Consider the following 26,053-nt stretch of genomic DNA (forward strand, 5'->3'; position numbering starts at 1 on the left):
GAAGAAGAAGATGATGATGATGTTGTGATGGTGGAAGCAGAGAAATCTGAAAATACTATGCTGCTGGCTTTGAAGTTGGAGGAAAGAACCATGAGCCAACCAAGAAATACAAGAAATGCAGCCACAGAGGCTGGGAATAGGCAATAAAATGAATTCTCCCCTAGAGTCTCTCAAGGGAGTATAGTCATGGCAACACCTTGGTTTTGATTCAGTGAAAAGCAATTCAGGGGATGCCTAGGTGGCTCAGTCAGTTAAGCAACTGCCTTCAGCTGAGGTCATGATTCCAGGGTCTTCAGATCAGAGTCCCACATCAGGCTCCTTGCTCAGTGGAGGGTCTGCTTCTCCTCCTGCCTGCTGCTCCCCCTGCTTGTGCTTACACGCATGCTCTCTCTCTCTCTAAATCTCTCTCTCTCTTTCTCTCACAAATAAATAAATAAATAAAATCTTTTTTTTAAAAAAAGGCATTTCAGACTGACAACCTCTAGAACTCTGAGAGAATAAATTTGCATTGTTTGAACCATCAAGTTTGTGGTAATTTGTTATAACAATTATAGGAAATTAATATAGTAACCTTAAAGACCTTTATTTCTTCTTTTTCAGTTACCTGCATATATCCCTTGGACAATTATTTCCATCAGTGCTCTCCTTCTTGATTTGCTTTTTGGGATTAACCCTCTTTCATATATGCTCAAAATATTTTCCTAGTTAATTCTCTATTAACTTGTTTTATTGGTCAAAACTATCACTCTTTTTTCCTGTTGGTGTCATGCTTAAAATATAATTTTCAACCCAAAGAATACAGAATTCCTTATCTTCATTTGCTTTTAATATTTAAAAAAACAAAGTCTCCAATTTCTTTTCTTCATTACTAAGAATCATGTAAGGTTATACATCGCTATACCCATGTCCCTCCACACTTCAGTCCCTGGACTAGCATCAACACCAAAACTTGGACAGAGAATAAATATCACGGAGGGAGACAGGAAACTTCCTGGAGACCCCTAACCATACTCATACCCCCTATATCAAGTCTGTCCCCTCAAACTAAATGAGTTACCTCCCGTAAAGAAAAGAGTTTGGCAAACATTTGTTAAACTATACAAAACAGGCAAGCTCACTTTATCCCTGGTAAGGTGACGACAAGGTGGATCTCAGAAATGGGAAAATGGGGAAACAGTCAAGGGTAACAGTTACTCTTACTTCTCAGATACTTGTAAGATTTAACTAAAGGTCTTCTTTTATTTTTATTTTTTTAAAAAGTGTTTTTATATCTTGAGGTAGCTATTTTGAGGCAGCATGAGAATAGTTATACCAAAATTTCTCATAATTGGGAGGAACAGTAGTTTTATAGAAACAGCAGTGCTCCCGATGTGACACTATACATTAATTAATTGATATGTATATTCTATCTGCTTTATACTTTGCAATTTTTAAAAATGCAAATAAGTTCTTTTATAACTTAAAGACATATATTACAAAATAATTTTTTTAATTACATTGAGTTGTCTGAAAAGGTATCCTTGAACTATTTTAGTGACTAAGTTCTACTGAAAATATAGGATCCACCTATAAATCTAAACAACAAAATTGTACTGAGATGTTGAGACTGTTCTTTCTAAATATATATGCTTTGAACAGTTGATCATGGAATTAATTTCCTTATAGTAAGTACACAAAACTATTTTAATCACAGTAAAAAAATTATTATTGGTATAATTTCTTTCAGATTGAGTGTGAACTTTTTAAATGGCAAGGAATCGCTTAAATCAATGGGTACCTGACACATATAACTTTACACACACACACACACACACACAGAGTTTTTTTTTTTTAACTGCATAAAAGTAAAGTCAGGCTACCCCTGCAGAAAACTTTCCTACTGCCAAAAACAGAAACCAAAAGCTCCTAACTATATTGCTTCTAGGGGAGATTAAAACTATGCCTATTCTTCTAAAAATGTTAATTCATCAGAGTTACATGGAGCTTTAACACATTTGGACATCTAGTTATAACATTCTGCTTACAGGTAATAAAAAAATTCCCCTTGCCAGTCTGAAACTTTCACTCTGGACAATAAAAATAAATAACACAGAAATTACTTTACACAATAATGAAAGTCATACACAAATCCCCAAATACCTCTTCAAGTTTTAGGTTTTTTTTTTTTTAAGATTTATATATTTTTTTGAGAGAGAGAGGGAGCATGCAAGAGCGCACAAGTGGGAGGGACAGAGGGAGAGGGAGAGAATCTTAAGCCGACTCGAGCTGAGTGAGGGGCTGGATATGGATCTCAATCCCATGACCCTGAGGTCATGACCCAGAGATCACAACCTGAACTGAAATCAAGAGTTGGCTTAACCAACTGGGCCAACCAGTGCCCCAAATACCTTTTGTTTTAAGCAGTATCAGAGTCCTTTAGACTAGACTAAGTCTTCAAAGTGTTTATTAAATGTGTATGACACATGACACTGAACTACACAATATACACAAATGCAGATTTTACTCCCCTTTTGAGGGGTTCTCCCCATGGTGTTCTATAAACACAATGACATAAAAGGGGGGCAGTGGGAAGAAGGGGAGAAAGGGAGAACCTGAGAGAGTGATTAATTTTCCAAACATAAGCAGTGAAGATGTTTGACACATTTCAAAAGGCAAAGTTTTCGAGTATCTGGGGGTTTATTAGTCATTTTAGTTTGCTATTTGATGAAATTATCAAAACAAGGCAGATAAAGATGGTAGAAAGTTAAAAGAAAGTGGTCGAGCTCACTATCTCCCTCAGGATTTTGACAGATCATTTACATTCCCTCCAATGGAAAGAGGGTCAGCCCTGAGTTAAGAAATGGCAAAGGAGACACCAACAATCCTGGATAGTATTTACTATGCCCAAACAATTGGACATGACCTAATTATGCCTGTACTTGGGTTAAGTAACCAACCAGCTGCAACTCAATCTTCTTTAAAAAAATATAAAATAAAATAACACACCCCAAAAGTTCTTTTAACTCACTCCCTCTGAACAATCACAGCCATTACCATTGTGCCCTATACTTAGAAAGTTCTCAATAAATGATGCCTGGATTGTTTTTAATGCACTGGAAATCCTTGCAGTCCACTCTGAGGGCTCATCTACATTTTCTGACTGGTACATTAATTCAATGAATTCTTAATTCGACACACACAAATTGAGCATTTACTACATGCCAAGCATGGTGCGTGGGTGCAGAGCACACCATGACAAATAGACCAGTCCCACCCTCCTGAAACTTAGAGAACAAAAAAACAGATGGTCAAAAGCAAGCAACAATTAACTACAAAATGACAAATGAAATGAGAAACACAAACAGGATGACAAGATAGGGAAGCGGGGAAAGGAGTAACCCATTGTGGTGGAGTCATCAAGAAAGGTAGGAAGACATTCAAGCTGACAGGTGAGGCTACTCAGGTAGAAGACCTAGGAGGAGTGGGAGGAAGTCACTCTAGTCTGAGACACCAGCTCAAATCTAGGGTAGCAAAGAACTTGTTCAGTCAAAACCCTAAAGGAGGGGTGTGGCTGGAGAGCAGTGAATGAGAGTGGGGGGTGCCCTGGACTAGGTTCCACCTGGATGTGGGGCCTGAGTGCCTCAAGCTTTGTGGACCCGGTAGATTGGGGTTTCATCCTCGGGGACACATAAACTCATGGACGGGAGCTAAGTAGGGCAGTGTCATCATACAACTTCGTTTCTTTTTGGGTTTTTTTTTTTTAAGATTTTATTTATTTATTTGACAGACAGAGATCACAAGTAGGCAGAGAGCAGGCAGAGAGAGAGTGGAAGAGAAGCAGGCTCCCCCCCAAGCAGGGAGCCTGATGCAGGGCTCAATCCCAGGACTACGGGATCATGACCTAAGCTGAAGGCAGAGGGTTTACCCCACTGAACCATCCAGGCACCCCACAACTTCATTTCTAAAAGGATCACTCTGCCCTAATTCAAAAAACATGCTGTTAAACAATTAATTCTGAGACAACTGGGAAAATGTGAACACTGATAGTATATTTGATGACTACTGTTAATTTTGTTAGGTGTGATAACAGTCTCATGATGCTTTTAAAAAGAGATCTAGCATTTATATTTGTGTGCTAGATGATACCATATAAGACATATAGATTAGATAATAGTTCTGTATCAATGTTAATTGCCTGACTTAATCTCTTAAAAAGGTAATTCTGTAAGAGAACATCTTCGTTTTTATGAAGTACATATTGAGATATTTAAAGGTAGAAATAAATTATGTCTAGAATACAATTCCAAATAACTAAGGGGTGGGTTATAGATGAAATAAAATTGGCCTTGGGTTCACAATTGTTGAAGGTGAGTGACGAGCACAGGCAAGTTCAGTTTCCTATCCTCTCTGCTTTCTGTACATGTTTGAAATTTTTTATATTCAATTCTTTAAAAATAAGATAGCTTTGGCTGCTGATTGGAGACTGAGTGGGGTGCCATTGGGAAGGGGGGAAGTGGGTGCCTTTGGGAAGGTGGGAGGACAGAGAACAAAGGAAGCAAGAAAACAGGTTAGGCTGCCCTTAAAGTAATTTGGGCAAACCTGAGACTGCCTTGAGCTAATTAAACAGAAAGGAGAGAGTGAAAAGTGAAGAGATGGGAAATAAATTCTGGAGGTAGACATCATCAGGCTTGGTATCATGGAAGTTAGGGGAAAAAGAAGGAATCAAAGAGGTCTCCTGAGTATCTGGCTTGAGCAAGTGAGTGGAGATGGGGAAACCCAGGAGAGGACAAGGTTTTAGATGAAGAAGGCAGATGAGTAACACGAGTTCAGTCTGTAACACGTGCATTAAGGGGTCTGGAAACATCCAAGTGAGCGATCACATAAGCAATGACTGGACCGATTTCCCATTACAACTATTGAAACAGCCCCGGACAGAGCAGCAAGAGCAGTTGCCATGTGCAAAAGAGCACTGACGGAGGAGGTGAGGAACTCAGCACAGGGAGCAGGGTCCCTCTGGCTTTCAGACACAACCCAGGCATTGCCAGCTGGGGCTGAGTGACAGAGAGGCTCCTGAGTCCGCAGAAAGGGCAACCACAGTGGCAAAGGCCCTGTTCATAGGGATTCACCAGCCATTCGTTTTGCCACCAACCAAAGTTGGAGGAAGTCTTCTTCCTTCACTGGGCTTCCCGGGAATATGAGATAACTAGATCAAAGGGAGACTAAGAAGCTTTCCTTCAAGCTACAAAATCCTGGCAGTCCTCCTCCATGGGTGAAAGAGAGCATTTATGGAATATATGTACCCTAACTCTAAATGTACATATACACTCTGTCCCCCAATAACCTTACATAAAAAACTTCTCATTTTGGAAGTTCCCAATATAGTCACAGACCATTAAAAGACACCTAAAAGTACAAAAGACAATGCAAAGAAGAGCAATTCAAGTAGTGACAATACAGGTGAAAGACACTAGAGATACTGCTCAGTCTTGGCTTTTTTTAGAGAACTTGATTTCCGTTGACTAACTCCATTAACTTTGACACACGCGTTTTCATCATGTAATATCTCTGAAACCAGGATGCACCTTAAAACTGGCAGCAACTTTGGCCTAGATCAAAGTTCTTAAGGAGAGGATCTACATTTGCTTCTGCCAATTACGTGAGGGCACCACCAATCTGATTCACTTAACATTAAATGACCTGCTTGAAGTTGTTTGGGCCACACTGATAACTAAAATTCAGACTACAAACCAGCTTGTTATTCAAACTCTTAAGAGTGTTAAAAATGCAAACATAGAACCCATTGATTCCATTCCTAGGTATGTATGCCAGAGAGTGAAAACACATGTCCACAAAAGACTTACATATTTATTCCCAGCAGCATTATTTACAGTAGCCAAAAACTGGAATCTGTCAACTTGTGAATGGATAAACAAAATGTGGTGTATCCATATATTTGAATATTATTCAGCCATAAAAAAGAATGAAGTACTGATACACAGTACAACATGAATGAATTTCAGAAGCCAAATACAAAAGGACACATATTGTGTGATTCTACTTATATGAAACGTCTCCAGAGATAAATCTAGAGACAGAAATTAGATTAGTGATTGCCTAGGGGTGGGGACAAGAATGGGGAATGACAGTAAAGGGGCACAAAGTGTCTATTATTTCAGGTTATATAAAGTGCTTTGGAAATAGATTATAGTGATGGCTATATAACTCTGTAAATATGCTACACTTAATTGTACACTTAAAATGGGCAGTTTATGGGACATAAGTTAGCATTGCAAGAGGGCTGTTTAGGGCAGAGAATTTCATGAGAGGTTTTTCTTTTCCCTCCCTCCTTAGTACTAGGATTGAAATACACAAGCTCTGCTACCATGTCCTCCTGCATGACAGTTTCCTTTTTCTTTCCTTTATGCAAGGTCTCCTATCAAATTCTTCTGGTTTTTTTTCCCTCGGTAGCATATGAGATAATGACAGAAATGCCATTGTAGGGGTGCCTGGGTGGCACGTCGGTTAAGCATCCAATTCTTGATTTCAGTTCAGGTGCTGATCTCAGGGCCCTAAGATGGAGCCCTGAATGGGACTCCACACTGAGCATGGGGCCTACTTAAGATTCTCTCTCTCCCTCACCCTCCACTCCTTCCCCTCTGTTCACATGCTCGCTCTCAAAAAAAAATTTTTTTTTTAATTTAAATTCCATCTTCAAACAAAGTAATTGTCAACCTGGTTGAGAAAAGGCAGGTGGGCTGGGGGGAGCAGTTCCTCTCCAAATTTGTATTGCCTAAGAGGGGAGAGTTGGGCCAAACAAAATCAGAGAAACATGAAAATAAACCCAAATCTGCCTGGAGTTACTATTTATAAGTTCACCACTATGAAGAAAATATTAACTAGATGTTTTCCAACTAGCATTCACTGACTTTCACCTTAAATAACCTTAAACAGTGCAAACTAGTTGATCACAATTAGTTGATCTAATCTAATAAGAAAAAACAAAATGACCTTAAAAACTTTATCCCATTGTAATCTACAATTACAGTTCAAAAGAGAAAGTGTAAAGAAGGAAAAAGTGTAAAGAAGTGTAAAAAAGGACACAGTCCCGTGTCAGGCTCGCTGCTCAGTGGGGAGTCAGATTCCCCCTTCTCTGTCTCTGCCTGCCTCTCTGCCTACTTGTGTTCTGTCTGTCAAATAAATAAATAAGATCTTTTAAAAAAGGGGAAAAAAATGCTGTGCTACAAAATATTTTTATTTCCATCATAAGCTTCTTATCCTTCGGTTAAAAATGTCTATTTCAATTTCTGGAGGTACGGATAAACTCACAGTCATTCTTGCACATGAACACATTCCTCCCCACTGCATCACATTGCCTCAGGACTCGATTCAACACATCCACATTTCTAGGTAAAGATAAATTCAAAAACTTAATAAGATGCTATGGAATATAAGAGATCACTGCTGCAAACACATTACACCTGCGTCTAACAGTCTTTGAGTAAAAAAGAAAATCTTAATTAACTAGTACCCCCATCAGGGCCCTCCTGCTAATTAGATTTTTGTTCCATGGCCCACTATGGTTTTTATGAAAAAGAGATTAATCAAAAACACTACTAGTCATGGGGGCACATAGGTGGCTCAGTGGGTTGAGCATCCAGCGCTTGGTTTCCGCTCAGGTCATGAACTCAGGGATCCTGGGATCAAGCCCCATGTCGGGTTCCACACTCAGTGGGGAGTCTCAGTGAAGAGTCTGTCCCTCAGCCCCTCTCGTGCTCTCTCTCAAATAAATAAATAAAATCTTTAAAAAAAACAAAAAAACTACCAAGTCACAAAGATTCCAAGTGGTTAATCTGCACTCTCTGTGCGACAGAGGCCAAGTATCCTCGGTGACCCATCTTCACTTGGTCCACAGGTGTGTCGGGTAATTCTGGTATCCCTTAAAACCCAGAGCCAGTGCCAGGCTCCTATTCCCATCTCTCTTTTGGAACCCCTGAAACATTTTATTTATTCTTTGTGTGTCATATCACAGTCAATTTATATACAAACTCTTTTTATACCCACCACTCTACTGTCAGAGATGGTGGTTGTGCCGAGAACCATGAAGAACACACCAGCAGGGAATTGTTATATCAGGAAGCAAGACCGCTAATCCCTCTGGCAAATTTCTGTAGATCATAACATGGGTCTAATTTACAGTCCCTCCCCAAGAGGTCATTTCCTTATGCCAAGCAAGTCAGAAAGGTCCCAAACAATTTTAATTTTTAAAAAGGACCCATTCAATGTGCCACTAATCATTAAAGAAAAAGTCTCTTCTTTCCCTTCCAGTTCTAAATGGTGGAAATGTTTGTATGATCTAGCAGTTTGCAAACCTAGCAACTTCCCAAAATAGTCAGTTAAAATAACACAGTGGTTACCACAAAGATTCAGAAGTAGAAAAATCTATGTCTGCAGTGGTAAATCCATTAAGCAGAAAAAGAGAATAGGAAATAGTTTTCTTTAGTGGCAACAACTTAAGGCCTCCCTCATCTGTTAGCTTGCATCTCTTCATTAGAAATTCAGGCAAAAATATTCACAGGAATAAATTAATCATCAGGTTGGCATGGGGACCATATCTTGCTACAGAGAAGTTGAGGGCTCACTACTGGCACTAGAAACATGAAACCAAAATGTGTGGCTCAATCAGCATGAGGAAAAAGAGCTCTACTGAGTTTAGCAGCTAATGGGTCATGAAAGGAATGTCATGGCATCACAAATTTAAGAGGAAACAAGAGAAAAATATTGACAAACTGAAATAAGGACAATCTAAAAGTTCACACACATACAAAAAATAACTGAAGAATTGTTGACAATTAACATGTATTTGTAATCACAGGGAAAACAATTTGTTAAGGGAAAAAAGACTGAATAATGGATTACTTCTGCAATATTTTTAATTTCACAAAGGGTCAGTAACGCAGGAGACTTAAGTACAGAAACACCACATTCTGTGTTGAGGAAATAAAAGGAACCATCCAAGTGAGGTTTCCCCATGAATGAAGTATATCCTATTAACTTTCAAAATGTCATTTTAAAACATTTCTGGTGATTCTAAAATTCCCTTAATATATGTGACACAAGTCTCTACCTTCTTAAATGGAATATATTTGATATAATTTAACCATTTTTCAACATCTTAAAGACAGAATTATGAACATGATCTTCTCATTGGAGACTGAACATCAATCAGGATTGGGGGGGGGGCGAGGGAAATAGGAAGGTACCATTATTTACTGAGTACCTACTATGTGCTTTACTCCCATTATCACACTTAAATTTCATTTTATTTTCCCAAATCTATGGAAGGATGAAGAAACTGAGACTCAGAGAAATTAATTCCATGCCTCCCAGACAATAAATGGGACATTGGGACTGAAGGGCAAGTTAGCCTGTCAAATCCGAGGGCTGGCCTCTCCAGAAAGATACATGTAGTTGTGTACACCTAAGCACGGTAAAACCCTCAGGTTGTGCTTTGGAGTACCATGACTGTATGACACATTTTCTTTCTTCTTTCACTGTCATTTCTTGTCACAATCAACAAACTGACCTCTAAAGCTACCTCCTCAGCATACTTTCCGGAATTCCAGCAAAATTATACCAAAAAGCAAAGTTTAATAGAATCAGGTTAAAATTAATTGTAATCAAACTCTGAATGGAGGCCATTACTACAGGTAAAGGGCAAGATTTTTAGAGCATGAACTCTATTATCTACTTTGGCCTCCCATTCTGGCTTTGGACTCTATTTCAAAAAGATGAGGTTCTCTCTTAGGGGATGTATTACTATAATATATCTGGTGATATATTACTATAAGGTGTTACTACATACCAGAACATGTACCAAGAACATTTTGGAAACATTAAAAAGGAAACACAAAACTGTTTAAGAGACTGTCTTAAAGGATGCAAGAAATAACATACACCAGAAATCTAAAAGATAAATTCCAGAATGGGTAAACCTTTGGGTTTGCTAACCTATGCAGGACAGGGAAGTAAAAATTAAAAGAAGAAAGAAAATGCTTATGGATATATACAGCCAAAGAGAGGCTGGAAGAGGCAATGAATGAAAAATAAAATGCTAGATACTTCAGAAGTTGACGTGGTGTTCAAAAGCATCACCATTACAGAGGTCATTGTTGGGACACTGTTCTTTTAAAAACAAGTCATACTAATATTGAAACACCTAAAACAGTTGAACAAAGAGATTTTTTACACAAACACAGACAAACAGATGAAAGGAACACAACAGAAAGCTTAGAAACAGAGCACCATTATTTTAATGAATTTATTATTTGATAAAAGAAGCATCATACATAAATTTTCTTTCTTTCCCAAACAGCTAATGGTGTTGGAATAGTAGGCTAACAATTTTAGGGTTGGCATGAGATAGGGATCTAAATTAAATCCAGCTGCATTAAGTGCAAGGGTTTTTGTTTGGTTAGTTTCCGTTTGTAGTTCAACTATACCTTTACTGATTTTCTGCCAACTGGATCTGTTCATTTCTGAGAAGGGCTTTGAAGGCATCAACTATAATAACAGAGTCATCTACTAGTTTTTGCCTCATATACTCTGATGCTCTGTTGAAAGACACATACACACCAAGAATTGTCACGTCTTTCTGGAGAGCTGATCATTCTACCATTATGTGATGTCCTTCTTAATCTCTGATAACTCTCCTTACTTTGAAGTCTGTTCTGTCTGAAATTAATTTGGCCGCTCCTGCTTTTTTTTCATTAGAGTGAGCTTGGTATATTTTTCTCCATCCATTTACTTTTAATCTATATGTGTCTTTATATTTACGGTGAGTTTCTTACAGACAACATGTAGTTGGATCATGTTTTTTGACCCAGGCTGATAATCTCTGTCTTTTAATTGGCCCATACAGACCACTGATACTCAAAGTGATTATTAATATGGTTGGATTAGTCTCTAACATATTTATTACTATTTTCCATTTTTTACCCTTCTTTGTTCCTATTTTGGTCTTCTACTCTTTTTCTGCTTTCTGTGATTTTAATTATTTTATATGATCTTATTTTCTCTTCTTTCTTATATATCAGGTATATATCTTCCCTTCTCTTGGTGGTTGCCCTAGAATTTGTAATACCCATTTATGACTAATTCAAGTCTGTTTCCAAATACTCTCTGTTCTACCTTCACAATAATTTTATAAATCTAAAACTATTCCAAAATAAAGAGCTTCTTATTTTTTAGTCCTAATCACAATTAACTTTTTCTTTTTAAATCATATAAACAAACTTTTATTCAACAATATAAACATTAAAGCTTTTGGAAAACATAAAAGTGTGTAACTAACATAAAGAAAAATAGCAATTAGGGAAAATATTTAAAGCAAATATAACAAAAGGTTGGGGTGCCTGGGTGGCTCAGTCGGTTAAGCAGCTGCCTCTGGCTCAGGTCATGATCCCAGGTTCCTGGGATTGAGCCCCACATCCGGCTCCCTGTTCAACGGGGAGGCTGCTTCTCCCTCTCCCTCTGCCTGCCTCTCTGCCTACTTGTACTCTCTATCTCTGTGTCAAATAAGTTAAAAAAAACCTTTAAATAAATATATATATATATATTAAACAAAAGATTAAACTGTATATCTGTTTTAATGTTCATAAGTATGTAAGACAGAGAAAAAATTAAACATGTAAAAGAAGACTAGACCTTATATAAAAGGAAATACAATGTGGTAAACCATGGTAATAAAGAAAAATTTTTAAAACGTAAGCAATTAGTTATTATTTGAGTAGCAAAACCATTTCAAATAGCACCCAGTGGTGATGTTACTTTTTTTTTTTTTTAAGATTTGTTCATTTATTTGAAAGAGAAAGCAAAAGTGATCAGGGGGAGGGGCAGAGGGTAAGGGAGAGAGAGAATCTCAAGCAGGCTCCTTGCTGAGCATGGAACCCAATGCAGCGCTCAACCTCGCGACCCTGAGATCACGACCTGAGCCAAAATTGAGTCAGACGCTCAATCACTGAGCCACCCACGCACCCTGTGATGCTACATTTTAAACCACTTCACTTACACAGTATTGGTAACCACATAAACTGATAATAAAACTCTTTTGAAAGTATTACGGAATAAACTGTGTCCCCCAAATTCTCGTGCTGAAGCCCTAACCTCCACTGTAATGGTGTTTGGAGACGAAACCTTCAGAAGATAAATAGGTTTAGATCAGGTCCTGAGAGTAGGACTCCCATCATGGGATTGGTGCCTTTGTAGGAAGAAGACTCTGTCTGTCTGTCTGTCATGTAAAGACCCAAGAGAAGTCAGCCATACGCAAGCCAGGAAGAGTGCTCTCACCAGAACCTAACCATACTGGTACCCTGATCTCAGACTTCTAGTCTCTGGATCTATGAGAAAGTTGATTTCTATTATTTAAGCTACCTAGTCTATGGTACTTTGTTACAGTGGCCCAAGCTGACTGATTTGGAAAGGCAATTTGAAATATATTTGGGGCATCTGGATGGCACAGTTGGTTAAGCCACTGACATGGTTTCACTGACATGATCTCAGGGTCCTAGAATTGAGTCCCCCTATAGGGCTTTGTACTTAGCGTGGGGTCTGCTTTGGGTTCTCTCTCCTTCTGCCCCTCCCGCTCCTGCTGTCTCTCTCTAAAATAAATAAATAAAAATTTTAAACATATTGCATATAATAATAGAGCAATAAAAATCTCTATCCTTTATAATCCAATAATCCTACATCTGTGAAGTTAATCTTTGGAGATAATTAAAAACATGACAAAGCTATATACATGAAAATACTCATTACTTAGTTTTAAGTTTTTAAAACAGTTAACAACCTAAATGTCTAGCAAAGGAGAAATGAATAATTGTGGTGTTCCACTTGATCTAATAGGATATCATATAAAATCAGTACAAAAATGACACAGACTTACAGGAAATGCTTGTAATAAAATTGTGTGCACACCAAAAGTGAAATCCTCAATATGAGGTCACACATGTAAACATATGTGAACAAGATGTCATAGGGTTGGGTATAAACAAATAAAGTTAAATTTGTTGGAAAACATTTCTTCTTTTGTTTTAGTTGAATTAAGGTTATAAGAAATAATACTCAAAAATAGATTTGTTAGTAACTCTAAATAGATTGTTTCTTAAGCATTATCACATCATAATTTTTGAATTACAGAGCAATGATCTCTTTCTGGGAGTAGTCACAACTCTCAAAAAATAATAAAGAAATATTTACACATTTTACATAAGAGGGCCATCAATTTTTCTTTACTATATATTTTTATCATGTTACTACTCACATAGAGATGGTTTCCATTGCATCTTCAAAGATGTCCTAGAGGGGAACAAAAATACAGTGAGTTTCCCAGGAATTAAGAACTCCAAATACAGAGAAAATGAGTATGTACTGAACTGCAGGGGTGAGAGTTAGGGGACAGTGTGGGTGGGATGCAGTAAATTCACTCAACTTTCACTAACGGCCTGTCTTCCTAAGAAATTGAGCAAATGAATTTTAGTGAGGTTTAATTTTTTTTTTTTTTTTTTAATAATTAAGACTGAGAAAACTAGCAATCACACTGGGCTTCTTTGAAGAATGTGAATTCTTTAATGGAATTATTTTTCACTCCTCAATTTCACTCAACCAGATACAGAATAAAACAACACCTGGATTTACACAATTTAATCTTCTCTTGCTCCATGGCCAAGTTAGCATCCTCTGGGCCTTCATTTCACATCCATCTCCACCAACCTCCTGGCTAGTCTTCCTGCCACCAACTTTACCCAGGTTAATCGTACCAGAGAAAACAGCCCTTTCCCTCGTGCCACTGGCCTGCCTGTTCAAAAGCTACAACAGGATAAAACCCAAGTGCATACTAATATGCACTTATAAAGCCACACACACACCTCACACTGATACACACTAACACACACTCAAACTCACAGTCATGAACACATGTGCACACAAATTCACATCCACTCACAAGCTTACACGCACATAGAGCTCCCTCATGGCTGTGAAAATCCAATGCACGCTCCTGGTTCAGATATTTGGGAACTCCCACAACTTAGTCCGCTCTTCAAAGCATCTTACTCCCTATGTCTGTGCCACCACCACCATACCCAAGCACAGGACCTCACTGGTCTCCCCACTCCTATGACTGACACCCTCTATCCAAGTCTTCACACATCAGCTGTATTCTTTCCCCTCTTTTCATAAGCTCATGTCATGTCACTGTCCTAGACCTCATTACGAGCTTTCCATTGCACTTAACAAAAAACCCGAACTCCTTCCCATGATCTACAGAGCCCCAGATGGCTTACCACCCTCTGACCACCTTTCCAGTGACCTACACTCTGGCCCCATTTCATGTGCAGGTCTGTCTTTCTCTTCCTTGAACAAGCCAAACTCATCTCACACCTCTCTTCACCATGCTCTCCTTCCTAGAATGCTCTTCGCCCAACTCTTCCTGTGGCTGACTCAATTCTCACCCTTACATACCCAGCTCACAAGGAGAATGTCTCTAATAACCTCAATTAAAATTACTGAGAATAGCAGCTTATAGTTTCTCATCATCTGATTTATTTCATTCATAAAATTTATCAAAATCTGTAATCATCTTGGTTACTTCCTTGGTTACAGTCTATCTCCACCAGAGCAGGTTCTTACTTCCTATGACTACAGAAAAATCACCAGGGCTGGGCACAGTAGTTGCTCAATAAATTCAAGTGACCTAATGAATGAGTAAACTGAGCTCAGCCCATCAAGGCACTGATTACATCACCTCACTTATAGCTATGATGCAGAAATGAGGAAAGAGAGTTATAGAACTTTTCCCTTATGTGACAATGGGTACTAAACAATGTTTAGACTACATCAAGCTCTACATTTAGACAAGAAACGGAAAAAAATGTATAAACACTAAGAACAAACAACACTGTAAGTAGTGGTAGAAATTCAGACTTTGGGATCCCTGACCCACTCATCTATTACATTGGGAGTTAGGTGGAGTCAAGGGCAACCCAATCTTAATCACACTCTTCCTGCAGCAAGCAGAAGTTTAAAAACCAACTAGAAGAGAAATGAGCTAGTCCTAAACAAAAGAACCTAAGCCAAGAGCGAAAAGATGCTTCTCTGGACTCTATTAAAAATGACCAATTAGTGGGGAGCACCTGGGTGGCTCAGTGGATTAAGTGTCGGCCTTTGGCTCAGGTCATAATCTCAGGGTGGTGAGATCAAGCCCTGCGTTGGACTCTGTGCTCAGATTCTCTCTCCCTCTCTCTCTGTACCATTCCCCCCGACCCCGCACACATTCACTTTCTCTCTATCTCTAAACAAATAAATAAATAAATAAATCTTTTTTAAAAATCCTAATTATAAATAGACTCCTTTCTCCAAATCAAAGTTTGGTATCACAGATTCTGTCACTTTGAATTCTAGCACAATGTCTTACATGCTGGCACACAAGTTATCTATCATGCAAGAGGCTACAGAGAAGGAGATAAATCTGCTTTCCAGGAACCCCAATCTATTGTGATAACATCAGACATCAACTCACAGTCCCTCTGGCACCACCGTTACCCCAACCTGGGCTGACCTTTCTCAATTAAGGGGGAATGTAAAGGTCACACTCCTGGAAGGCTACTGGGCATCCTTCCCCTCCTTATAAACCTCTACCCAAACAGGGCACACTGAAAACACGGAAATACTTATGGAGTGACCTGCAAAAGGTATAATTCGGAAAGTCATCTCCTAATCTCAAAGGAGCTAAGGCAGGGCACCTGGGAGGCTCAGTGGTTAAGCATCTGCCTTCAGCTCAGGTCATGATCTTCGGGTCTTGGGATCAAGCGCTGTGTCAGGCTTCCTGCCCAGCAGGCAACCTGCTTCTCCCTCTCCCTGCTCATGCTCTCTTCCTATCTCTCTCTCTCTCTCTCTCTTTCAAATAAATAAATACATAAAATCTTTTTAAAATATAAAATAAAAAGTAATAAAAGGAGACAAGGCTTTATTCTTATGCAAGAACTACTCCCTCGGAAAAATAAAAACTTAAGTATATCAAATAAGTCATCTTCATTACAATAACATCTCTACTTTTGTCATCTGCAGAGTTCCCTAAATAAAGCGTACTATACAACATGATGACCATAGTTTACAATACTGCCTTGTAGATGGGGAAGTTGCTATGAGAGTAGATCTTGAAAGCTCTCATCACACACTTGCAAGGTGACGGACAGTGTAACTAACCTTATTACAGGGCTCATATCACAATAAGTACATGTATCAAATCATTAGGTACCCTTTAAACTGACACAATACTAAATGTTAATTACATCTCAAGATAGAAGTTGGAGAAATTTTTTTTTTTAAAGAATGTGAGAAATCTATTCTTTCCATTTAGATGAATAATGAAAATTGAATAGAATACCTTCATGAGGAATGGAAAAAGTCAGGATGCCTGGGTGGCTCAGTCAGTTAAGCATCTGCCTTCATGCCTTCAGTTCAGGTTATGATCTCAGGATCCTGGAATCAGTTCCACTTTGAGCTCCCTGCTCGGCAGGGAGTCTGCTTCTTCTTCTCCCTCTGCTAACTACCCCCTGCTTGTGCACTCACTCGCTTTCTCTCTCCCTCTCTCTGTGTATTTGTGTGTGTGTGTGTCTCATATACATAAATAAAATCTGAAAAAAAAAAAAAAAAAAAGAAATGGAGAAAATCCACCAGATTTCTAGGGTATTATTCTAATAAACCAGAGATGAGAAAGAAAGAGAGAAAAAGAACTTCGTCTATGAAGGACAGACAAAAGGTGAAATTTTTTTTATTTAAAAAGAGGAAAGGTGGGGCGCCTAAGTGGCCCAGTTGGTTGAGCATCTATCTCTTGGTTTGGGCTTGGGTCATGATCTCAAGGTCATGAGATCAAGCCTAACCCCAGGTTCCCATTCATCTAGGAGTCTGCTTAAGATTATTCCCCCCCATCCCTCATGGGGCACCTGGGTGGCTCAGTGGGTTAAAGCCTCTGCCTTCAGGTCATGATCCCAGGGTCCTGAGATCGAACCCCCACATAGGGCTCTCTGCTCAACAGGGAGCCTGCTTCCCTTCCTCTCTTTCTGCCTGCCTCTCTGCCTACTTGTGATCTCTGTCTGTCAAATAAATAAATAAAATCTTTAAAAAAAAAAAAAGACTCTCCCCTCCTCACTCCTGCGCCCCCTACCCTCTGCTCACAGGTGCTCTCCCTCTCTCTCTCTCTAAAATAAATAAATGAAATCTTTATATTTAAAAGAAGAAAGGTAAAGAGCAGTACTAAGATTGAACAAGTGCCTATAAGGTGCCAAGCATTTCACAAAAGTTATCTCGCTTGCTCCTCCCAATTCACAGCAAGTAAATCCAGGTAAATCATAGGTAATTACCTGATCAATATTACAGGGAAGGAACTTGGATTCAATCTCAGATCTTTAACTGCCAGGTATTTTTTAATGTCCAAATTATCCACAACTTGCAACTTAGGCAGTTGCGCAAGAGAGGTAAGAGGATGGGAGGGGAAGGGACAGCATATCTTCTCAAAGTCATACAGCAGCATTGTTGACTAATTCCTCCCAGGGACTGTCTCATTCTCTAGGAGAATATCCTTGTGCTTGACTTGACTATTTACTATCCGATTAGAATGCAGGCACTGTGAGGTTACATATTAACTTCTAGATTTCTCAATAGCAGGAAAACCTTATAGACTATAGTTTTATTACCCTGCAGGACCTTACCTGGGTTTACATATGACCTGTAGCGATCTTAATCTACCATTGTTTTTTGTTTTTTGGTTTTTGGTTTTTTTTTTCCCCCCCGCAGACAGTTTTATTGCTTACAAAAAAGCAGTCCACCCCTCGTGCCCTCCCTGCTGTTCGGCCAGCGGGATGGCGGTCCCACAGTCCGGCCAAGTGTCCGTCAGCCGTCTTCCTCCCCCTCTGATTCTTCTGCTGATTCGGACGCACTCTCGGGCAAGTCATCTCCCATCTGCTGGAAACTTCCGGACTGTGCATCCCACATGTATTTGATGGTGACCTTGAATTCAGCCATCTCATACCCGAAAAGCTTCAGCACGCGGGCCTGCTCTGGGGTCAGCACATCGCCCTCCTTGCACACCTCGTGGTCGGACAGCAGGGTCACCACACCTCTCTTGAGGGCGGTGGGCAGGCCCAGCTGCCTCAGCTGTGGCTCCATGGAGTGGGGGAACTGCTCCAGGGGCCCTGGGTCCAGGGTCACAGTGAAAGTTGCTTTGTTTCCGGCTCGAGCGAAGTCCATTTCCGCGTATTTCGTAAACCACTCATTCACTTCCTCCTTGGTGCGGTTGGTGAAAAGGAGACCGACCTCACACCCTAAACTTCTTGCTGACCTGATGTAGGTTGTCTTTGTACTCGTCAGCTGGGCTGCGACCCAAGGCCACCATCATCACCTTGTTTTTGCCAAAGAACATCCGGCTGTGCTTCCAGGCGCTCCGGATGTCCTTCAGCTTGCTGTTCCTCATGTTGGCCACGGAGAAGAGGAAAGGGTACTTGTACGTGTCCACACATTTCCGAAGCTCTTCTATCAGGTTCTGTTTCAGTTCTAAGCCTTTCTTGGCAGTTTTGGTTAAGGAAACTTTCTTGTCGCGCTTGGATTTGGGCATCGCGTTGCACATGCGGCGGAAGGCGGTGCTCCTAATCTACCATTGTTTTTTAAGCCTATAAATACCCAGTTCCTCAAATACTCTTTTTTTTTTTTTTAAAGATTTTATTTATTTGACAGAGCGAGATCACAAGTAGGCAGAGAGGCAGGCAGAGAGAGAGGAAGGGAAGCAGGCTCCCTGCTGAGCAGAGAGCCCGATGCGGGACTCGATCCCAGGACCCTGAGATCATGACCTGAGCCGAAGGCAGCGGCTTAACCCACTGAGCCACCCAGGCGCCCCTCAAATACTCTTTGAATCAGTTTGCCATCTCATTGGTTCTCCCCACTGATGGGTCAAATAAAACTTTGACATGTTCATTTCATATCTTTGTGGGACTTATATTTGTAATTTGTGGAAATTATACATGAACAGTGACAACACCCTCTTTCCCTAGGTACGTGCAAATATGGTTTCCCAGATCTGTGGGAAAACGGATGTGGATTCTGCTGGGGGAAGACACACCAGCAGTCACAGACCTCTGCTCAGACTTCCCCTAACACATACCCAGGAGTCAATGGGTTCCTTTTCCTTCTGTTTCTCTGCATTTTGACACCCAGCTCGAATTCTACCCCTCTTCTGCTGCTGCCTTGGGAGCTCTCTTCCTCTGTGGATTCCCATCAAGCCTTTCAGGCCCGGCATTAGATCCAATAGTCAACAGCCTCCCACCCAGCACAATCCACATATATTCTCCACAGAGCATACCTAGATTTCTCTACCTATGGTCTCTTTGTTTCTCCACTGACCACTAACTTCCCCGTGCTTCTCCACTGCTGATGTTTATTTCCCCAGTGATCACAAGCTGTTTCCCTTAAACTTTCCAGGCCTGGGTAGGCTCACCAGGTGGACTCCAGCGGAAACACATATAATCACGGAAGCATCCAGAGTTCTTCTGGTTGAAAGACAGTAAGAGAGGAGAGATCATGCTGCTCATAAATATGACATGCTCATAGGAAAGCCCCTGTGTTTGGTTTCCTCCTGGAAGGCTGCTACATGTGCATTCCCCAGGCCCATGCTGGGCCAACCCTGAGGAGCGGCTACCCTTGAGCACAGTATAACAAATGCTTATTTGAGCCACATCTGGCTCCTAATGGTGCATTGCCTCAAAATGGCACCTGACTTTTTCCAGAGCCTATCTTGTCTTCCTGGCTGGAGTCAAGGGCCATCGTACTCCTTTTGAATCCACTTTATAACCCAGAATACCACTTTGCACTTCATAGACTCAGCAAATAATCGTTGCTGACTGGCTGGCTGAGCGCCCTTGTCTTAAGAGGAAAGGTCCTTACCTTGAGAGGTTTTATTTTACAATTTAGCAAATGGGCTAACCCTGTATGTGAAAGATCCCCTGGAGGACCTTCTGGATGCAAGACAGGCACTCCAGAGCCCACTCCTACAGGGTGGGGAGCCTGAAACCTCTCCCTGTCCCCAGATAGATGGGAAGAGACACAGAACTGAGGAAGGGGATGGGGGTGCTGCATCAACTACTAAGGCTTTTTAAGCAATTTCATCTTAATTTGTTACATTCATCATATTCTGAGTGGCAAAATGCATGCAAGTGCATTAAGTGACAGCAGGTTTTTAACAAATGTCTATTTAAGAATCTTAAATAATGAAAATACCCGTGATGAAAAGGCTTACGCTCTATTAATCCCTAGTGGGGCATTGCAAAGAGTAAAGATGACAAATACGCTATTACCAGTAGTAATTTAAATACTCTGTATTGAGGCACCTGGGTGGCTCAGTCGCTTAAGGGTCCGACTCTTGATTGCAGCTCAGGTCATCATCTCAGGGTCGTGAGATCAAGCCCGACCTTGGCTCTGCACTGAGTGTGCTTGGGATTCTCTCCCTCTCCCTCTCCCTCTGCCACTCCCCTACCCCCAACACATGCACAAGCACACTCTCTCATAAATGAATTAATGAAGGAATGAATGAATAAATAATAAATAAATAAATACTCTCTATGCAAACTTCCGAAGAGACCCAATGGATTTACAACTTTTCAAGTCTTTCCTTCTAAATTTTATTTCATTTTGCAGTATGAGAAGGACTATGTGCCAAATGTTACTCCAAGAAAAAGTAGAAAGAAAGATGATGAAAATTAAAACTAGGTACCAAAAATCCAAAAGGCTGAATCACTTCTCTGGGCCTCTTCTTTTCTCCCTTACCTCCTCCTCCTCTTCTTCCTCCTCCTCTACCTCTGCCTCCATTTTTCCCTCTCTCATATGGATGACTTCCTGGGTCTGTTGGCTGATTCTACCGTGTTCTAATTGAACTGTTGTTCTTTAGGATGACAAGGTTTGATGGGGTTCTGTAGACACCTTCCTCTCAGTAAGAGACCCCCATCCCCACCCCACAGCATCAGACCCTCTTCACTGGAGCTTTCACCCAACATTCCATTCTACTGACCAATGAAGCTGTGTGTTTGGTACCATGGACTCAAAGAACCCTAGTGCTGCCAAGAACTCTGACAAGTCACAGATTCTACCCCTGGCTCTGGGGCATGTCTGGATCATTCCCAGGACATGACACATAAAGAGGATGTCCAAACCTACCCCAAAACCGGGGCAGAGATGAATAACCATGGGTGATGGGGTCCTAAGGGCTGCAAATACTCCTCTGCATGGCATTTCTCCCCTGGTGAGCCAAGATGTTCAAAATGGATGTTGAACCACTATATTTCACAACTATATTATATACCTAATATAACACTGTATGTTAACTATAATGGAATTAAAATAAAATACAATTAATTTTTTAAAAAATGCTCAAAATGGGAAAACAGACTGATATGTGTTGTTGAAGTTTTTCACAGTGACATACCGGGAGGATTTTTCAGATATTAGATGTAAATCTTTTCACACATAAGAAGAGGCACATTGGGGCGCCTCGGTGGCTCAGTGGGTTAAAGCCTCTGCCTTCGGCTCGGGTCATGATCCTGGGGTCCTGGGATCGAGCCCCACATCAGGCTCTCTGCTCAGCAGGGAGCCTGCTTCCCCCTCTCTCTCTGCCTGCCTCTTTGCCTACTTGTGATCTGTCTGTCAAATAAATAAATAAAATCTTAAAAAAAAAAAAAAAGAAACAAGAGGCACATTGCTAGTTAAAGGAATCATGTGAGAAATAAACTTGAGTGACATTATTCCCCACTATAATGTCAACAAAGTATTGATTTTTCTAAATCAGGTTACTTCATTTAAAAGACATCTTTATTGGGGCACCTGGGTGGCTCAGTGGGTTAAAGCCTCTGCCTTCGGCTCGGGTCATGATCCTGGGGTCCTGGGATCGAGCCCCACATCAGGCTCTCTGCTCATCAGGGAGCCTGCTTCCCCCTCTCTCTCTGCCTGCCTCTTTGCCTACTTGTGATCTGTCTGTCAAATAAATAAATAAAATCTTAAAAAAAAAAAAAAGAAACAAGAGGCACATTGCTAGTTAAAGGAATCATGTGAGAAATAAACTTGAGTGACATTATTCCCCACTATAATGTCAACAAAGTATTGATTTTTCTAAATCAGGTTACTTCATTTAAAAGACATCTTTATTGGGGCACCTGGGTGGCTCAGTGGGTTAAAGCCTCTGCCTTCAGCTCAGGTCATCATCTCAGGGCTCTGGGATCGAGCCCCGCATCAGGCTCTCTGCTCAGCGAGAAGACTGCTTCCCTTCCTCTCTCTCTGCCTGCCTCTCTGCCTCCTTGTGATCTCTGTCTGTCAAATAAATAAATAAAATATTTTAAAAATAATAATAATAAATAAATAAATAAAAGACAGCTTTATTGTGTGTCCATGAAGTGACTTTTAGAAGAAAGACTGGGCAAAGAATTTTTTAAAAAATATATGCTCCCTGAGCTCACCTCTCGGGAATAATTTTTCATTCTGCTCACACCTGCCATCCATTTCTCTGTAATCTCTGTCAAGCTCAAAAATGAGTCCATGGCTTTCTGGAACATATAAACCCCAACAGCATCCAGAAGGCTACCACCAGCTGTGTCTTACATGCAATGCTACAATTTTTTTTTTTTTTTAAATTTCATATTGTATGAGGGAACAGCAAAGCCCTGAAACCCACCGAGGCCAAACACAGAGCCCAGCTTCAGCATCTCCATTACTGGGTAGGAAGGATGCAAACACTGCTCACATTCTCATTAGAGGATTAACATCAAAGCAAGTTCTCTGTGAAAGCTTAACTGACCCACAGGGCTCTTAATCAAAGGGAAGGAAATCAATTGGGGCCGATATACTAGACACTCACATTCCGAGTTTCCACCTAGCATTTGCAGTGAACAAAATGTGACCCTCCCAAGGTTTAAAGAGATTAGACTACAACATAATTCTCAAATGTAGCAGATTAAAAAAAAAAAAAATGACAGTTAATCTTCTGAATCTGCCCAGGCGGTTTGTAAAACCTGATTTTACACAAAGTAAAAAATTGGAGGTTTTCAAATATTATTCAAATCGGAGTTTTTTAGAGACACTTTGCTGGCTCAGTTGGAAGAGCATGCACTCTTGATTTCAGGGTCATGAGTTTGAGCCCCAGGCCAGGTGGAGATTACTTAAATAAATAAATAAACTTCTTTAGAAATAGAGTTTTTTTAAATGTTAATGATACAAACAGTAAGTCAGCTGCCAGAAGAAAAAAATTGAGTCTTAGAAGGTGTGTTTGTTAAGCAGATGCCTTTAGCTCAGGTCATGATCCCAAGATTCTGGAAGCAAGTCCCACATCAGGCTCCTTGCTTAGTGGGAGCCTGTTTCTCTCTCTCTGCCTGCTGCTCCTCCTGCTTGTGCGCTCCCTCCCTCTCTCTGACAACTAAATAAATAAAATATTTTTTTTAAAAAGATTTTATTTTAAACACTTATCACTTGAGATTGAAAATAATTTCACACACTCTCCAAGTACAGCATTAATGTAGTTCTCTAGTTCCTCTCATGCCAGAAAAGTACTCTCATTTTACCCCACAAGTTGTTTTAAGTTTCACATTTACTGAAAATCACAGATCTGATAGTGAAAATTGGGGATACAGAATAACAGTTAAGTAGGAAGGATTACCTTGAACACAAAAATAAACTGAGCACGTAATTACTAAGCAACCATTCCACGTTGGTGAGTGACGTTTTATTCAATGATTCACTCAAGCATCACACTGGCTTAGGCCTGGAAGTTCTATTTAGACCTGCCTGTGTCAGAACATCAGCTCTACCCAACTCTGGAAGATTTTCGCCCCCATAATCCTCCACTTCCCCGTCTATAGAATGGGGATTCCAACCACCTCCTCGGATTGCTGCAAGGATGCTAGTGAGATAATGCATGTCAACGGGTCTGACTCAAAACAGAATCCTAGTGCCACAGGATACTAGATGCTCAGCAGTGGACTCATGAGACAGACCTGAGATCCCTCAATGAATTTCCTCAATAACGTTCACACTGAAGATTCTGCATCGTCCTTTGGAAGAGAGACAGAAAACTGGATGTGGAATATTCATAGCAAATAGGTGCTCAAATATGTCAACTGCCTTTACTTCTTCCCTCTTAAAATGCCTTCACCTCATATCCTTTAATGCCCAGACCCTTCCTATTGGGTGCATTACCCAGCATGATAAATATAACTTATGGGCAGAGAGCCCAGGACCTTAGCTCACTGGGAAGCAAAGTGACCTTGGCCAACAACGTGACTTTGGCCAATACACCCAACTTTTCAGGGTTCAAGCCTCCTCACGACTAAAGCAAAGAAGATGGCACAGATATCATCCCTCACTCAAAATCCAAAACTCTCTGAATTAAATAGAAATCTCCCCCAGAAAGGCAGCTCTTTGTCCATTATAAATGCTAAAACAAAATCCAGAAGGCTGGCATTCAGAGGGGCTATATCTAAAAGGCATGCTGGGCCTTTCCAAGTTTGAGCCAAATCAGTGGTACTAACTTGATCCTCAAAAGCTACTTGGTGTGGGGTCACCTGGGTGGCTCAGTCGTTTGAGCATCTGCCTTCAGCTCCGGTCAAGATGCCAGGGCCCTGGGAGGAAGCCCCAAGTCAGGCTCCCTGCTCAGCCAGGGAGCCTGCTTCTCACTCTGCCTGCTGCTCCCCCTGCTTGTGCTCTCTCTCTCTCTCAAATAAGTAAATAAAATCTTAAAAAAAAAAAGAAGCAGCAGCTACTTAGTGTGCTAAGTATCAAGCACAGCAGCTCACACAATGATTCTCAGCAAATTCGGAGAACTTCTAGTCAAGCAGAGAGAGACCATGAGAATTAAAAAGAAACCAGGCACCTGGGTGGCTCAGTGGGTTAAGCCACTGCCTTCGGCTCAGGTCATGATCTCAGGGTCCTGGGATCGAGTCCCGCATCGGGCTCTCTGCTCAGCAGGGAGCCTGCTTCCTCTTCTCTCTCTGCCTGCCTCTCTGCCTGCTTGTGATCTCTCTATGTCAAATAAATAAATAAAATCTTAAAAAAAAAAAAAAAAAGAATTAAAAAGAAACCACCAGATGTCACTCTCACAAACAGCAACTGAACTGCACAGCACTGCTTTAGTTTCTAACACAGAGGAGGGTGGTGGAAAAGAAAAAAAGAAAGAGAGAGAGCGGGAGGGAAGAAGGAAGGAAAGAAAAAAGAGAGGAAGAAAGAAACCATTAACTTTATGAAGGGGGAAAAAGAGTTTCCCTTTCTGCGTTTCACTATAAATATGAAGCTGAGTTGCAGCTATGGCTGGGGTTAAGCTCTAAGATGAGCCTTTAAAAGGAAAATTGTGTATGCTCAAAATCAACATTGAACAAATCCTGTAAATTACCATTATAAAATAAAGTATATGTGGCTTTGGATATAATCCCACAAAGGAATGGCTATATAACAAATGTAACATGTGCATAGTGATGTCTGGTGTGTAATTAAGAGTACATACGCAGGGGCAGCCAGGTGGCTCAGTCGACTGAGCATCAACTCTTGATTTCAGCTCAGGTCATGATCTCAAGGTCCTGAGATCAAGACCCGCCTTGGGCTCTGCACACAGCAGGGAGTCTGCTTGAGATTCTCTCTCTCTCTCTCTCCCTCTTCCTCTGACCCTTCCACCTCCCCAGCACATCCCTCACTAGTATGCACATGCATGCGTGCTCTCTCTCTAAAATAAATAAACTCTTTAAAAAAAAAAAAAAGAGTACATATGCTAAATGTTTTTTACAATTGTGTATTACTCAATTTAACATAAATAACTACATTATTTTGCTCACCAGCACATAGTCCTCAGCTACCATTTTTATGGTGGTAATAGGAACCTTGCCAACCACTTAATATGTCAAGCACTCCAGTCCTCTGGTGCCAACCCCACTTAATCTATTGTAAACAGACAAAATCAAGGACATGCCATTTTTGCAAGGGAATAATTTTACACAAAATAAGT

General features: G+C 40.5%; 1 protein-coding gene and 1 pseudogene across 5 annotated transcripts in view; both read right to left on the bottom strand.

Annotated features, from left to right (window-relative positions):
- Window positions 1-26,053, bottom strand: part of TTC39B (tetratricopeptide repeat domain 39B) — a 140,513-nt gene that overhangs the window by 87,121 nt on the left and 27,339 nt on the right. The window contains exons 1-2 of one of the 4 annotated variants that reach the window (XM_082695035.1): window positions 20,848-21,047; window positions 13,298-13,332 (exon numbers count right to left, since the gene is read on the bottom strand). The exons of 1 other annotated variant lie outside the window; for it this stretch is intronic. In XM_082695035.1, coding sequence (XP_082551161.1) covers window positions 13,298-13,332; window positions 20,848-20,904 — 92 coding nt within the window. In that variant the 5' untranslated portion in view covers window positions 20,905-21,047. Of the gene's footprint in view, window positions 1-13,297; window positions 13,333-20,794; window positions 20,815-20,847; window positions 21,048-26,053 lie in introns of those variants that run through there. 2 more of the 4 variants (XM_082695036.1, XM_082695034.1) reach the window with 2 other exon arrangements.
- LOC309845930 (mRNA turnover protein 4 homolog pseudogene) lies at window positions 17,828-18,670 on the bottom strand (annotated as a pseudogene). The gene has a single exon. The product of its transcript is annotated as an mRNA turnover protein 4 homolog pseudogene (transcript).

The sequence above is a fragment of the Mustela nivalis genome (genome assembly GCF_964662115.1).
Source record: "Mustela nivalis genome assembly, chromosome: 13".
Taxonomy (NCBI): Eukaryota; Metazoa; Chordata; class Mammalia; order Carnivora; family Mustelidae; genus Mustela; species Mustela nivalis.